Source organism: Amia ocellicauda, chromosome 9 (genome assembly GCF_036373705.1).
Source record: "Amia ocellicauda isolate fAmiCal2 chromosome 9, fAmiCal2.hap1, whole genome shotgun sequence".
Taxonomy (NCBI): domain Eukaryota; kingdom Metazoa; phylum Chordata; class Actinopteri; order Amiiformes; family Amiidae; genus Amia; species Amia ocellicauda.
The window spans coordinates 31,564,340-31,581,640 of record NC_089858.1 but is presented as its reverse complement, the minus strand read 5'-3'; the positions used below and the strand labels follow the sequence as shown (position 1 = coordinate 31,581,640).

Here is a 17,301-nt window from a genome sequence, read left to right as displayed (position 1 = left end):
AAAGTATATTTGCTTTCTGACAAGACGTTAAAAAATAGGGACATTTCAAATATAATTTAGGAAATCGCTACTCCAGTTTGGGGGGCAATCATACCTTATTATTCCTAGAACTGATCATAAAAGACTGCATGTCAGGCAATAAAATGTTTTGATAAATAGTTACGATAAGGAGCTATAATAAAAAAGGTAGGTTTATTAAAAGCTAACTGATGTCTGAACATCCTTCTAGCACTCGGGAAAGAAACAGCTGCTCTCGCTGAGCAGCTATAGGTTTGTTTAAATACTGGATGTCTCTGTCCAGTAGTGGATTCATTCATACTCCTGTATTAGTCTAGGTAAGTGATTATTGTATTTAATACACAATACACATATGTATGAATATATGAAGGTTTATATATAATTATGATTATAGTTTATACACACTGTTGAAAGCTACCCTGGAAGCTACAAAAGAGATAAAGGAATAGAAACCTCCATCAGGAAACGTGTTTTAACTCATTTGCATTTTCTAGAATGCTGTACCAGGAAAGTTTTGCGTATCATGTCACAAAAAGAGTTATTAATAGATAGTCATGCAAACCAGTATTCCCTGAAGCTGGAAGAAGGATACAGATTTTGCAGAAGCCAACAAGAACATGTTACATTTTTAAAGTTGGAAAAGGTGAGTTTGTTCATGTGTTGGAGGCTCTATGCACAATTAAAACTAATATCTATATATTAAAACGTGCACTTTAATACATCATTCTTTCATGCTGCCATTTCTGCTTATTCTACATTTTTTTGTTCTAAAGCATGCTGCTTTACACATATTTTCTTTTCTGCCTGATCGACATATTTAAATACAAATATAGAGCATGATGCAATGCAATTACTCTGGGTTAGACACAAGTCTTTAATCATTGTCCATGCTTGATTAGTAAATTAGTCATTTGGTATATTTTTCTTTGTTTTACAAAGAAACGAAACGCAGAGAGTGCCTTGCGTCATGTCTGGCTCCCACTCTTTGAGACAGGCCTCTCTGATGGGATTTCAATCGTAAGAAATTAGGAACTTTCAAGCTTAAGCCCACTTTTCACACTGAATGACCATTTTCTCTGAATTTAACCAGACCAACAATATGCCGGATTTAAGATCTTAAGCAACAAGTTCCTTCAACACAGAAAACAGCACCACTTCTCAAAAGGTGGTGACAGACTACAGCTTTGAATCACTAAGAGTCTTGGTCAGCTTTCCCATAAGCAAATATTACCGCAACTTTTCTCAAGTTCACTTTTCAGTACAACTCCAAGCAGACCAATCTAAATTGAGATCTTGAAGAGGACACAACTCTTGCTATTGAAACAGCTCAACCTCTCGCCAACTGTCGGTTGCTTACAGACCGAACACGAATGATATCAGCTTTGTCTTGTAAATGCAGAAGAGAACAAGAGACGTTGGGCCTTACTTGTGGGTTGCAGGTCTGCCCCGTCTGTGTCCAGACTGCAGGGGAATGAAGCGGCTGCCGTGACTCCTGGCTCCCGTGCTCCTTCACAGGCCTCTGTCAGCACTGTGTGTAGGCCAAGCTCCCCGGGCTTCCTGCTCCCAGATACAATCTCAAGGGCCACAGATGAAGTCTACAAGAAAAACAACAGACACAAAATAAACAATCAAAATAAAGTTCATACTAAAAAGGTTAAAACCGCACACTGAAATTCCAAGTAAGAAGAATATTGAATTGGAGAAGTCAAGAAAAAACAGCACAACAGACCACAGGTTTTTTTTTTATATATATATTTACATTTTTCATAAATAAAAAGGTCAGAGAGGTGTCCACCACATAGTAAAGACTTTATGTACACATATGTAACAATCAACTCAATCCTACTACATGGTTTAAGCTAATTTTCCTTTCTATATGAAGTACTTGGGTGCAAAACTGCCTGTAGATTTGGTTTCTTCAAAACAGAACACAACCCCCACCAAAAACAATAAAGAAAATGTCTCCCGGCTGCTTCATCTCCTGTGCCTGACCCCAGGATCACATCTCCCTGCAGATTAATTATGCTTCATTATTTTAGAGCCTTTGCTGGCACTAATATTCCTCTATATATATTTTTAAATTTAAATTAGAGTTCCATCTGAAAAAGGCCTGAGGGACCCGACAGGTAATTCTCAGTTCAGTACACGGAGGCCAGCACTGGGTAGCAGTCACACAGCGTTTGAAAAGCCAGATCAGAGAAGAGGGAGCTTCACAGCACCGCCGAGCCAGACAGACGGAAAAAGCTTGTTGGATTTTCTAAAAGGGGATGTGACAAGCACCGAGCCTTCTGGGGGTTCAATCCACAGACACCACACTGATCAATACGCTGTATAAACACAGAGACATTTGAAAGTCTGCTTCCCTGCCTCTGCTGGCGAGGAGATCTTTACCGCAGTAGTGGAGGAGGGAGACAATTTGAAACCGCATTCTCGGTCACTACCACAACAAACCAGAGACGCCGCTGAAGCCGTCAAATGCGGGAGTTCTTTCTTTCTAATAAGAGTGTTCATTCGGCTTCTGGAATAGAGGTTTTATTGGAAATAGCTAAAGGTTATAATCTGCACAATGATATGGTTTAAAATGCATTCTTTTGGACATGGAATGCATATATATATGGCAGATATATACCAATACAGATATTCCAGGAGTCACCTTGACCTGTAACCCTGTAGCTCTGCATGTTGTCATGATTTAACAAGCCCCTTTCCCAAAGAGGAATATTAAAGGATGCCAAAGGGACATGATCAAAATGTTGATGTACTCAAACCAAGTCCTCTATCAAGTCAACGGTCACACTGAGTTGTGTATGGGAGTTAAAAAAAAGGCCATAGTTGAAACAGGGTGTAACAAGGCCTTCCAATTTGCTCAAACATCAATATTGTAAGGTCCCTCGGGTCACTGAGTAACATATGTTATACATTTACCTCTTTGAAAACACTGATTATATATAATTTTTATTATTACTATTCAATTTTTGAGCGTAAGCCTTTATTCAAAGTGACAACATACAATGTTCTACATATACTCAATCTTACAAAGGTAACATCACAATACACAATTAATCTACATGTTACAGTAAATAAATTAAGGTTTAGAAGATCAGAATGGCTACATTTCCTCATCACACGTCTTCCTTTGTTATTTAGGTGAAAGGGCATGTATGTAGTCAACTACACAACAGTCCCCAGCATGTTTATTTTTTCCCTATGCTCACACAAACAGAGATCACATCTGAGTGGTAAGAGATTCGAACGAACTCTGTGTAGATCTGATCGGAGTGATCACATTTTCCATTAAACTAACCTCACCGCTCTCAGAAAAACACAACCCAAGCTAACCAAGTGGCTACAACAGGACACAGTGCGCTGGGGAGGGAGCGGGTCTGGGGGAGCCGCTAACTGACTGATTGATTGGCATGGGAATTTGGGGAATGTGGGCTCCAAGAGGCGGATCATTCAGCCAGTTAGACATCCCAAGTGTTGCCCTGCCCCCCACAAACGGGGCCCCCAGCTCTCATTAAAACAGAGAGAGAGGAGAACCCCGGACTGTGCTGAGGTGAATGTGGTTGTCTTGATTTATGTCAAATTACCTTTTGTTTTGCATTTGAAAAGGCCATTGTGCTTATTGAACTGAGAGCGGAGATTGGTTTCGTGATAAAAGCCCAGCACCCCGATTTGTAATTGTATAAAAATAAATAAAAGAGGACATCAAAATGGACATGCAGAAAGCAACCACAAAGCATCTCTCTGCATTAGTGCATCCAACCATTCTTTAATGCACTGGCTAGATTCTATTATGTTCCTTTGAGGGTGATGTCACTATACTTTTGTTATAACACATCATTTATTTAGGACACAGACTTTAATACATTTTATATTGACTGAAATTTCTATTGCAAAACTGAAATATCACTTTGGTAAATTATATAATTGTTCTTATTACAGAGTTATTTAGCAAACACCTTTATCCCTGGTGGCTGAAATGATTTAGCAATCACTTGATTAAAGGAATTTCCCAAATTGTAAGTAGGAGATGGCCCAGTTTGGCTGGGGGGGACAAGAAAATTCTACTTCTATACGTAAATTTAAAAGGCAGAGATGGAGAGGGAGGAAAACTGATAGGGGGCTCTCAATGAATATTCATGGGAGTGGAGCTTGACCATGAAAAGCAGGAAAACACTGTGAAACTGTCAGAGAAGCTACTTCACATGGAATAAGAATAGAAGTTAAAAACACCTTTGATGCGTCTTATCCCTGACAAGCAGCTGAAAAAAGCAACCGCTGAAAGAAATTCCGACACGTCCTGGGATTAAACAGCGTATCAGAACGGCACTGAAATAAATATGACTCACTGCTGGGAAAGAAAAGCTCCTTCCTTTTTTTCTTCTCTTATTTCTTTATATGTAAACAGAAGTCAACTAAATATACACTGAGGTTGATTTTAATGAGAGTCTTCTCCGGCAGGGTATCACATAAGGCTGATTAAAGCCAATAAAAATAAAAAAAGGCGATGGTGATACCTGCAGCACAGTTTCAAGTTTTCGTTTGTGTCTGGCTCCACATCTTGCTCTCACTTGCCAGCTGACAGGCACAGATGTTCAGGCCATGCCCACACAAGGGCGCTACAAATAAATCATTTGCGGATGAGCTCTGCAACACACGCGCACACACACACATCATCTGTTTAAGCTCTTGGCATTTGTCGCCATCTCCTTAAAGGAAGTGCCTGCCCGTGACTCTTGGGGGTTTGGGCGGCTGGCAGCAGAGGCAAAACTTTGTTTACAAGTCAGTGTTACCTGACACAACAGCTTCCTCCCTGGCAGCCACAAAAGCAATTTTTATTTATTAAATATGCCACACACTGGAAACAAGAAAGCATTTTACCCCCGCTCTTTTGTTTTATTGCTGTAAACTTCATACACTGTGTGTGCATGTGTATGTGTTTATATATAATACACACAAACACACATATACACTAAAGGGTTCCAATTATAAGTCCCTAGCTGCACTAGTTTCACAAATTACCTTGCCAGCAAGAGACGCAGGTGTCTTCATCATTTTGACTGCTTGTATCTACATACACATATTGAAACATATGTGGTGCTGGGCATAATAAGGAACAGAAACAAGCTATTTTAAACACACAGTGTGTAAAACTGTAGTATGAACGTCTGCAGTGCTACATGTAAACGTATTTCCTACACAATTAAAGAAAGCAGTCTTGTGCGGGAGACATAATGGATCCTTTATTGTACGCTGTATAGTGCTGTTATGAATCAGATAGCAATATGTTCTCTATATGTTCTCTCTCTCTCTCTCTCTCTCTATATATATATATACATACACACACACATACATACTAGCATATGCCATAAAGTCACTTGAGGTGGAGCGATCTGAGAAAGCATGGTCAAAGACTTAAGGTCTCTCATTAAATTAATTCCAATATGGTGAAGTATTTGCCATAACAGCATCCATGAGATTGCAAGCAGCTCTGCACTAATGTAGCTGTGTGCAGCCAGTGGTATAAATTTGGGAAACATACACAGTTCAGGCAAACTGCTCCTTCAGTAGTTATGCCTGTGGTGACCAGGTGCCCGTGGGCTTGTATAAATAGTAACACATTACATTCTAAATATATTACCTCATGTAAGCAAGCATCATTAGACGGATGTCACGTCTGTTTTAAAAATAAAACTGTCATCTTTTTTCTTTTGGTTCCAGAATGCTTCCCACTTTTTTTTGTCAAGCACTCCCCCACATAGCCTCTTATGTTGTAGTCTCGTATCGCCAGTGGACTGCTCTTTAATACATTTTCCCGTTGTGTTGAACCACCTTACAGACTGTCAAAATCATCTTTTTATCATTCTTAGACATATATGAGGGAGTGTGTTTGATTGCTGACTCATTTTGCTATAGCTAGTGACATCTGGAACATTCTAATGATTTATGAAATAGAAAAGGAACATTAGATAATTTTTTCCATATTACCTATGCATACACAAGATCAAGGCCACTTGTGTGTGTTTACACGACAATTCAAACACATTTTCAGCTAGAATTCCACGACTTACACAGTAACAGGCTATGAAAAAAATTACATTTGCAGTACACTATCGGGATGGGCTGTCAGAAAAAGTGTGCCGAAGGTTCTCACTTTTGATATTAGAATAAATTATGTGAAAATATTGAAATTCTCCTGCTCAGAGCACTGGGTGATACCTGTGCGTGTTCTTCATGACACTCTTTTATTATTAAGATGTGAGATGGAATTGCTTTCTTATCTGTGAGTAAGGACTCTTTTGTATTGCCACATACACACACTGTCTACACCACAGTCTCCTCGCGGGCCCTTCAGTTCATTAAATGTACCAGGTAAATCCATCTGTAATGTGCAGACGTTATCAACTTTCCTTTAAAATGTAATTAATTATTTCAAAGCTGACTGTGACTTTCAATTAATGAGCTGAACCGAGTGCTAATTGTGCAATGAGGAGTAATTTAGGGCCATGACAGGAGCTAACTGCACTGTCTGCCTGTCTGAAGGGACACCCAGGAGAGAGACGGCGAGGAGGAGAAGCCGATGAATTGAGATAACAGAGCTTCACTGAACATCAGTGAAGTCTGCCATTTGAAGCGATGGCACGCTTAATGGATCCCTCGGAGAGAGTTGCAGGCAGTTGTAAAGAGGCTCACATGCAAAAGCTCTTATCCTGTAGCTACGATACACTGCCATCTCCTGTTATAAATAGTACCAATTCAACCGTTGACACAAAACTGATTCACCAAAAAAGAAAAAAACAGGCACAACCTATCAAAACAAAAACAAGCTGTCTGATTTCCTTGTTTCAGACAGCTGGTAAAGGTTGAGAGCGAAAGAATCACCTGAGTGCAGCTGTGTTTAATGTGGTTTATGTGACGGTATACACACACACACACACACACACACACACACACACACACACACACACGCACACATACACCGAAGTGCTAGACTGTGGGCGACGGCACTTGTATCTCTGTGAAAGCTGATTAATACATGCAGTTTGTTTGAAAGATTACATTTCTTGCTTCTTGTAAAACATCAGCGTACGATGTCAAAAATATAAAGGAAAGCGTGTTCTACCTACACCTTCAGAAATGTCTCCGTCATCTTTAGTTTTTTGTTGTTGTTTATTTGTTTCTTAAATCTCTGTGCACAGATCCCATAACTGTGCTAACTTTCCGTCTTTGAAACCGAAACGTGCTCTGCCAGATTTGAGTCTCAGGGCTGCTGTGCTGCCGTCGTTGAAACAGCACCACAACATTAACTGGGAAATTCCTTTTCAAGATATTTAGTTTTGCAGAGGTTGGCATGACAGACTTTCAGAACTAATTGTTCGTTCAAAGTTTCTTGACAGGAAAAATAAATTTAAAGGGGCTTTGTGGAAATCAGAAAAATGATGTGTGTAATAAAGTGTGGAAAAGATAAACCAAATCATTGTTTTGCCTTATTTTTTCTGAGCTGTCAAAAAATCATGTTCTTGACCCAAACAAGAGCTAATTGATGTTAATATGCCATCTGTTTGTGGATGCAGGAGGAGAAGCCATTAGGAGGAAGCTGTCCGGCCCAATCAAGGATCCGTGGCCCACTTGCATAGCGCAGAGGGCCTGTTTGCTTAGGCCGTGTCCTCAAAGACTCACTACACATTAAGAGCTAAGTGGTGATTCTTACACTGATACGATAAATAAAGAACGGAGGCGGCACCCTAAGGGTCTCGGAGGGGGATTGCCACCCCAGACGCCACCTTGTGCTGATGTGCAAACGCTTGGGTGAAAACAAGAAGACGGAGAATAGGTGGGTGGATTGTGTGTGTGCGTGCGTGCGTGTGTGTGTGTGTGTGTGTGTGTGTGTGTGTGGGAGTGTGGGAGTGTGACGCGTCGAAGCAGGAGGTGATCTTGTCATGCATGGTTAAGGGTCTGTGATGAGGAAATATGCAAAGACAGGCTAATTATTAGAGGTGCAGCAGCGCCCTTGAACAAAAAGCCCTCGACCCGTCTGCTCCTCGCCTTGTCCTAATTATCGCAGCCTTTATTAGCAACATTCGATTATCATTTGCACTCCGCGGGCCTGTAATGATAGCAGGGGAGATGAACACTAAGCAGTTTTCCGAGCGCAGGGCAGCCTCCAAGAAAGAGCGCTGCTTTGACCTTTAATTGCACTGCTCTTACTCACAGCTAATAGGCAGGGCTGCGCCACTGGGGCATCACCTTTATCTTGCAAATGGAGAACTGTGTTGGAATTTCAGGCCCAGCCGTTTCATTAAGGATTTAATGTTAAGGCTCTTTGCTCGCATGTGGGGGGGAATGCAAAGCAAAGAGAGGCGCAGCTGCATTTTTAGGATGTAAAGTGACATAAATGTATGGCTTAAAATTAAACGTTAACTGCAGGAATAAGTTAATTGGGAGTAACTGCAGCGCATTTCAGGGATGGCTTTCAAAGCACGATTCCCACAAAATGTTAATTCCATGTACAAACACCTGTAAAAGCCTGACCTCTGATTTACACCACATACAGGAAATGACATCCAAGATTGGTAAAGCTCTCTACATGCTACCCATCTAGTGATCTGTGAGGCATTTTATTAGCCTGGATTAAACACAGACCCACTCTCAATTGATGTCTTTGTTTAATCAGATCAAATTCATTTCTTAGAGAGTTATCATTAAGAAACACAAGTGGAAAGGAGCAGCTAAACGCACCTGCAAAAAGTGCAGAGAGAACCTATGCCCAGCTATGGCAGAAACAGACTAGGAATATAGAGCAGAAACATCACACATCACATAGGAAGCACACTGTATTATATTAAGATTATCGTACTGAAACACTGCCGACTTCACTGAAGGCAAGTGTAGCACATTAGGTGATAAATGGAGTCTCTTGTTGCTACTGAAAATCAGCTTTTTAAAATGCCCCCCCACACACAAATAAGTCTTGTGTTCTCATGCCAACAAAATGTTCTTCTGATCAGTTAAAAAGAAACAAGCAACACTCAGTCTATAATACAGCATCTGCAACTACCTTGATGCCGCGTCGGACCTGACCATGTGATTTCCATTTCCCTAAAGGAAGATTGAGGGGATTTACAGGAAAAAAGAGTCATGTTAATCTGACCTTCTAGAAGTAGACTGCTCTTTCTGACTCTGCCTTCTACCATTTTATATGCAAATGTCTGGCATTAATCTCAATGATCCCCCCTCCCCTTCATCCACTGTGGTTGCGTTATCAAGTAACGACCCTTCCTCAGGGTGTGATTCATTGCCGGGGAAGTCGACGTCACCGTACGTCAGAGCCACCGTTCCCACAGTTTACCGCTTCCGAAAAATACGGATGATCCTTTAAACACCATTTCGCAATGATTGAGAAAGGCTCGAGATGCTACGCCTCACAAAAATTAATCGTAGCCGTGAATTTGATCCTTGATAAGAAATGGCAGAGAGAAGGGTATGACACACACACAGTAAAAAAAAAAGAAACATGAGTTTTTCCCGATAGATATAACTCTGTGGGGAAATGAATGAGAAAAAAAACAACAGCTTTTTAAACAAAGTGGTTCATGTGCATCTTGGTCATATATAGCAGGTAATCCCCCCCCCAAACACACACCCCATTGAAACAGAGCGCTCTGAGTCTCCTCAGCTGTGCTTTCCAACTCCTCCGACTGATATAAACATCTCCTCCAGGCTAGGTAGCCATCCGCATTGACAAGGTCTGACATCCAGCTCTTTGTGGACACTCCACTGCCAAGAGATATAAGAAGCTTCTCGTTTCTTATTTTCTTATCTCAATCTCCCTGGTTTGGCTAAAACAAGAGGTGGTGGGGGCGGCAAATGAGTTCTTTCACACCTGGTATTTCCAGAGGCAAGGTTTTCCTTTCCATTTCAGCTCACATACAAGTCCTGTCTCCCCGAGTCAGAAAGCATAACCCAACCACTACGTTAGTCTGATTGGAGGGAAGATGGTGTAGTGGGCTATATCACAGGGTTTCCTAGGGCTGAGGAACTGTGAGAACCACAGTAAAACTGCCTCACCTTGACACATAATCAGCCACCCCAACACACCATGCATATCTTCAAGTGAAACAGTAATACTTCCAAGCCGTAAAGTCTCTGTTTAGCCCTGACACGCAACGTGACAATCACCGATCTTCCGCCCCCGTTTGTTTTCACCTTTCCCTTAAAGCCTGTCCTTCAAGACGTCCCGTGACTTCTTCGACCGCAAACACTGGGGTTTGCAAGTTAAACGATATCCTGCTTGTAAACAAACCAGCCCGGATACCCTGAGACACAATATATTTGTCAAGTCAGTTGTCAGGCTGTCAGATACTACTACAACATTCTCACATGACCTGGGCATTTTCTTCAGCTAATCCGGTTTGCCATGACTTAAAGACACCTCCACTCATCTGAGAAGACAGCAGTACAATAGAAGCCAACAGGCCTGAGGGCAGACTCGCTCGTAGGCCCCTGTCCAGACTGCTCAAAGACGCTGACATTGACCTGATGAGAGCAGGCTTGACTGGGCCGAGGAAACCAGCTACAGGCATCAAGTGGGGCTCCAAATATCCCCTTTATATCTTTACCCCTACCAGTGTGACACGATTTGCCACGTACATGTATATTTTTTAAAATAAAAAAAACAGGTCAGCCCTATCTTTAATTTCATTCCTCTTATCCAGAATACACTAAATTAGTTCTACCACAACACACTGTAATAGGTTCTCGATTTGTAACTTTTTGTGTGACAACAGAAAGAAATTAAATGGAAATATACAGATAGGCAGACAGATCAATAGAAAGTCATCAGAAGCAGAGTGTCCCAGTTTCTCATTTATCAGAGTGCTTTTTGGTATCCTGTAATACTCCTTTAAAGCTATATTTTCAGATAGAGCAACACCAATCCTGTTGCAATCACTCTACAGAGTTCAAATTAATTAAATAAATACAGCTGCTTACAATCCCGACACAAGAAAGCAGGGTCTATTTTAATGACTTATCTTGACATCTTGACAAATGAGAATACAGTACAGTTGCTGGTAAGAGGTATTTTCACTAATGTAAAAAATAAGGGGTTTCAATAAATAGATCTGCCTGCTGTCAGCCTCTAAGCAGGCTCCAAAAAGCCCTTAGTGGAAAAAAAAATACTCCTGCTTTTTCTCCCCTTATTTTTTCCCCATAAAATTGCATTTCTTTTCTCTTTTCTTTCTTTTTTTTTTTTTGGTGAAGAGAGAATTTCTAATGATTCCAGAAGAAACAGCTTACCTCAGCCTAGACCTTTCCTCCCGGAGACCTACGCTGCACAGACACTGCTCTAGTTATTAATGCTCTGCTGCGCTCTATCAAAGTACCTCGGGGGAACTCTAACAAGAAAGAGTAAGTGCTATCGATTTGGCACTTCCTGCTTGGCCCTCCTGTCGAAAGTAAACGAGATGACTGTCTGACTCCTACTACTCAGCACGCGGTTGACCCGCACAGGGTCACGGCACGCTGTCTCTGCCGGAGAGCTATTTGCCCAACATGTTGTTCGGTTTAGCCGAGTGGGGGGTGCCTGCCGCCTCCTTTTCTTTTTTCGTCTTCTTTTTCTTCCCTTCCAAAACGGTACTTAAGAAGAAGCACTTAAGGCCGAGACAGTGTGACTGACTGCTGCTTCTGCTGTTCCCGCTGTAGCAACCTGACACCTGGAATGCTTCAGCTTGCTTCCTTGTTTTTTTTTTGCTTTTTTTTTTTTTTCTCTCACTCTACCTCTGCATCGCTGTCTACCCATCTTTGCTAATAGCTGTGGAGTCAAAGGCACACCCCTCATCTTCCCCACAAAAATCTCAAGCATGCAGCCCTTCAGCACTTGTGTCTTTTACTTTTACTATTGTCATGAGATTTAAACACCCCTGGCAAGCCGCTAGGGTACAACCCTTGCAAGCTTCTACAAAGCCAATGTTTAGGCATTGTTTTCTTTTTCTTCCCAACGAGCTCTCCCATTTGGCAGCTTTTCGAATTCCTAACAGCTCCTGTCATTTCAATTAAAGTTCCCATAACGGCTCCTATTTGTGCGGTCTTTTTTTTTAACCTGTTTCGCTGTACTCTTACACTAATACCACAATTGCTTTAAGAGCCGCGCAGTTTGCAGGGTACAAATTAACACCATCTTCTCACGTTAACCTCTGAGGCCAACTGCCCACTGCCAAATTTTACAACCTAAAGGGAGCAAAGAGACGGGACTCCAGCGTATTATGCAGAGGAAAATAAAAATAAAAAATAATAATAAAACCGAAATAATTGTAAAGTGTTATGTTACAAATGATAGAAGGCTGTTAGTTTGGATACCCACTGAATAACAGCATTTTGTGTTTTTTTTGTCAATCACCAGTCTGCCTTTAGCTTCAGACCCCCGAAGAGCCTGAATCCTAAGAAATCACATTAATACATTTCAATTCAGAATAACTGAAAGACAATTCTGAACATCTTTAAGAGATAGGCAGTGCCTAAATCTGCATTACATCCCCTCAGACATGCACATTCACAGTTGAACAGAAAGTAAGCTACTTTAGTGCTCAACCTAGCAGCTCACAAAATTGGCAGGAATGTCGGGTCAGGGGGTTAATTCACAACACAGCTTCCGTTACTGTGGCAGTAACTCCATATTAAACACTGGCTATTTTTTCTTGCAGCTCCTCCATGCTGAAGAAAAGAGATCCAGTCTGACTTCTGTTATTAGAAGAATATTAGCCAAGGTATCGTGGGTTACCTATACGAGTCCCATATCGTAACGCGTGGGCCTCGAGGAATCCGAGAGGGATCACTAATCAGATCTAGGGTGCCAGGCCAGAGCACCGACTGACTAATTCTCCTGTGATAACTGCAATCATAAAATAAGCCCTGATGGTTATTATATAACACTCCACTCGACCCTCATTATAACACTGTCCTTAGGAACTGAGCAACTTGCCCACTATAATGAGGTGTCACTTACAATAAAAGCAATTTTTAAATGAAATTAATGTAGTACCGAGCCAAGGTACAGCAACCCTACATCACAGCGCACAGCCATTAGCCAGGGTGAAGGGTAATTGAAATATTATGTAAAACAATTGAAAAAGGCCTAGTGGTGAAAGAAAAATAATTTTACAGGGTAATGGCAATTCTGGGAGAAAAAGGTGCTGCTCTTCTACGGATTTGTCAGGGGCTGAACAACACAACACATGCATGCAGCGCATCGGAGGAGGATATCCGAAGGCCAAACACTTTAATACACTGTGAAAAAGCAAAGGGAAAATGAGTATTCTGATTTGCCTACTGCTGTAACAAACGCATTAAGAGATGTAGGCGATCTATCACATTTACATATAAATATATGTATGTGTATGTATATGAATATGTATATGCATAGAATTATTTGGCTGAACTGACAACAGGACCTGTGTAATATAATTCACAGTACCATAACAGGACACCAGTAGGGTGATTGAGGGAGAATGAACATATCCTCATCAAAAATAATCATTTCATTTCACCTCCCTATGATTGTACTCCGCAGATAAACGTCTAATTCCTGGAGACTCCACGACAATTCTGGAGGGCAACCTTTCATATTACAGTCAAAAATTCATACACAAAAAAAATCGATAAATGAACAAAACCAAAATCCACGAAGAATAAAATGGAGAAAATAAAACATTTATGTGTATGTCATTAGTAGCTTACTAAAATATCTCTTGCCAAATCCTTTGGGCCTTCCGTTATGTTTGAGATAGCATTTTTATCTCCTTTCAGTTGATGATAATATCCAATTTAGATAAAGCTGAATCTAGTACTTGTTCTGTAGTGTAGTGTAGTGTAGTGTATTACAGATACTAAAGGACTATTCCCTACAGGTTTTCAAATCCGTAGAATCCTACCTTACGATCCAGGAATAACATTAGAAGAATCCCACTGCAGGAAGTGTTTCCATGACCTGTTTTATGGGAGTGCGTCTTTTCATCACGCACTGTTCATCACCCACTTTTCATCACCAGCATCAGTACATCACTGATTTACATATTCATCAGTAATTTGCATATTCAGTTAAAAATTACACACAGACTTTTAGACCAGCAGTTGTATTTGAAATGTACATATTCAATTCTGTAAATAAATATGCAGGTTAATTTGTGCCAAAATAAATACATTGATATACACTCACCTAAAGGATTATTAGGAACACCTGTTCAATTTCTCATTAATGCAATTATCTAATCAACCAATCACATGGCAGTTGCTTCAATGCATTTAGGGGTGTGGTCCTGGTCAAGACAATCTCCTGAACTCCAAACTGAATGTCTGAATGGGAAAGAAAGGTGATTTAAGCAATTTTGAGCGTGGCATGGTTGTTGGTGCCAGACGGGCCGGTCTGAGTATTTCACAATCTGCTCAGTTACTGGGATTTTCACGCACAACCATTTCTAGGGTTTACAAAGAATGGTGTGAAAAGGGAAAAACATCCAGTATGCGGCAGTCCTGTGGGCGAAAATGCCTTGTTGGTGCTAGAGGTCAGAGGAGAATGGGCCGACTGATTCAAGCTGATAGAAGAGCAACTTTGACTGAAATAACCACTTGTTACAACCCAGGTATGCAGCAAAGCATTTGTGAAGCCACAACATGTACAACCTTAAGGCGGATGGGCTACAACAGCAGAAGACCCCACCGGGTACCACTCATCTCCACTACAAATAGGAAAAAGAGGCTACAATTTGCACAAGCTCACCAAAATTGGACAGTTGAAGACTGGAAAAATGTTGCCTGGTCTGATGAGTCTCGATTTCTGTTGAGACATTCAGATGGTAGAGTCAGAATTTGGCGTAAACAGAATGAGAACATGGATCCATCATGCCTTGTTACCACTGTGCAGGCTGGTGGTGGTGGTGTAATGGTGTGGGGGATGTTTTCTTGGCACACTTTAGGCCCCTTAGTGCCAATTGGGCATCGTTTAAATGCCACGGCCTACCTGAGCATTGTTTCTGACCATGTCCATCCCTTTATGACCACCATGTACCCATCCTCTGATGGCTACTTCCAGCAGGATAATGCACCATGTCACAAAGGTCGAATCATTTCAAATTGGTTTCTTGAACATGACAATGAGTTCACTGTACTAAACTGGCCCCCACAGTCACCAGATCTCAACCCAATAGAGCATCTTTGGGATGTGGTGGAACGGGAGCTTCGTGCCCTGGATGTGCATCCCACAAATCTCCATCAACTGCAAGATGCTATCCTATCAATATGGGCCAACATTTCTAAAGAATTCTTTCAGCACCTTGTTGAATCAATGCCACGTAGAATTAAGGCAGTTCTGAAGGCGAAAGGGGGTCAAACACAGTATTAGTATGGTGTTCCTAATAATCCTTTAGGTGAGTGTATATTTCAATGTATTCCCTTTTTCAGTCATCTATGTATTTATTTATATCATATTTCATTTTTGTATCTCATATTGTTTTGTATTTATTATTTATTTTTGTACATTTTGACACAACGATGTTGTATACACTCACCTAAAGGATTATTAGGAACACCATACTAATACTGTGTTTGATCCCCTTTCACCTTCAGAACTGCCTTAATTCTACGTGGCATTGATTCAACAAGGTGCTGAAAGCATTCTTTAGAAATGTTGGCCCATATTGATAGGATAGCATCTTGCAGTTGATGGAGATTTGTGGGATGCACATCCAGGGCACGAAGCTCCCGTTCCACCACATCCCAAAGATGCTCTATTGGGTTGAGATCTGGTGACTGTGGGGGCCAGTTTAGTACAGTGAACTCATTGTCATGTTCAAGAAACCAATTGGAAATGATTCGACCTTTGTGACATGGTGCATTATCCTGCTGGAAGTAGCCATCAGAGGATGGGTACATGGTGGTCATAAAGGGATGGACATGGTCAGAAACAATGCTCAGGTAGGCCGTGGCATTTAAACGATGCCCAATTGGCACTAAGGGGCCTAAAGTGTGCCAAGAAAACATCCCCCACACCATTACACCACCACCACCAGCCTGCACAGTGGTAACAAGGCATGATGGATCCATGTTCTCATTCTGTTTACGCCAAATTCTGACTCTACCATCTGAATGTCTCAACAGAAATCGAGACTCATCAGACCAGGCAACATTTTTCCAGTCTTCAACTGTCCAATTTTGGTGAGCTTGTGCAAATTGTAGCCTCTTTTTCCTATTTGTAGTGGAGATGAGTGGTACCCGGTGGGGTCTTCTGCTGTTGTAGCCCATCCGCCTCAAGGTTGTACGTGTTGTGGCTTCACAAATGCTTTGCTGCATACCTCGGTTGTAACGAGTGGTTATTTCAGTCAAAGTTGCTCTTCTATCAGCTTGAATCAGTCGGCCCATTCTCCTCTGACCTCTAGCACCAACAAGGCATTTTCGCCCACAGGACTGCCGCATACTGGATGTTTTTCCCTTTTCACACCATTCTTTGTAAACCCTAGAAATGGTTGTGCGTGAAAATCCCAGTAACTGAGCAGATTGTGAAATACTCAGACCGGCCCGTCTGGCACCAACAACCATGCCACGCTCAAAATTGCTTAAATCACCTTTCTTTCCCATTCAGACATTCAGTTTGGAGTTCAGGAGATTGTCTTGACCAGGACCACACCCCTACATGCATTGAAGCAACTGCCATGTGATTGGTTGGTTAGATAATTGCATTAATGAGAAATTGAAAAGGTGTTCCTAATAATCCTTTAGGTGAGTGTAAAGTAAATAGAGTATTTAACAAATTCTGAAACCACCCCACACAGGTCCACTTCAGGAAGAATATTGACATGTAATTCAAAAACATGCCCCAAAGAGCAGTTTATTCACACAATAGAATACAATTAATAAGTAGGTCAGATAAAAGGAGCAGACAATAACACCAGAACCGCAAAAGCCACTTTTTGTGCATCTTTTGCAATTTAAAAATATCTCTGCATATGTGTTTTTTTTCCACGCATATCCGTTGTTAGGCCTGTTAATAAAACAGATGATTAAATACATATATGGCATTTCACCTGTAAACTCCTCAAAAATTATAATTTATAAATACTTTCTCATCCAACTGGGACCCACAGTGGGGTATACGGTAGGGATTACTGAATATAATATAGCTAACAATCTGGGCTTTGTAATAGCATTAGTCATTGTGAAAGAGTTATAATCATGTTGATTCCTGAACCAAGTGATTCTCTACACATCATTCATATAGTTGTTCTTATTTTT

General features: G+C 41.1%; 1 protein-coding gene across 6 annotated transcripts in view; it reads right to left on the bottom strand.

Annotated features, from left to right (window-relative positions):
- The window catches only part of gse1b (Gse1 coiled-coil protein b), a 298,511-nt gene that overhangs the window by 194,815 nt on the left and 86,395 nt on the right, over positions 1–17,301 (bottom strand). For all 6 annotated transcript variants that reach the window (XM_066714073.1, XM_066714074.1, XM_066714078.1 and 3 more), the window contains exon 2: positions 1,445–1,613. In XM_066714073.1, coding sequence (XP_066570170.1) covers positions 1,445–1,613 — 169 coding nt within the window. The remainder of the gene's footprint in view (positions 1–1,444; positions 1,614–17,301) is intronic.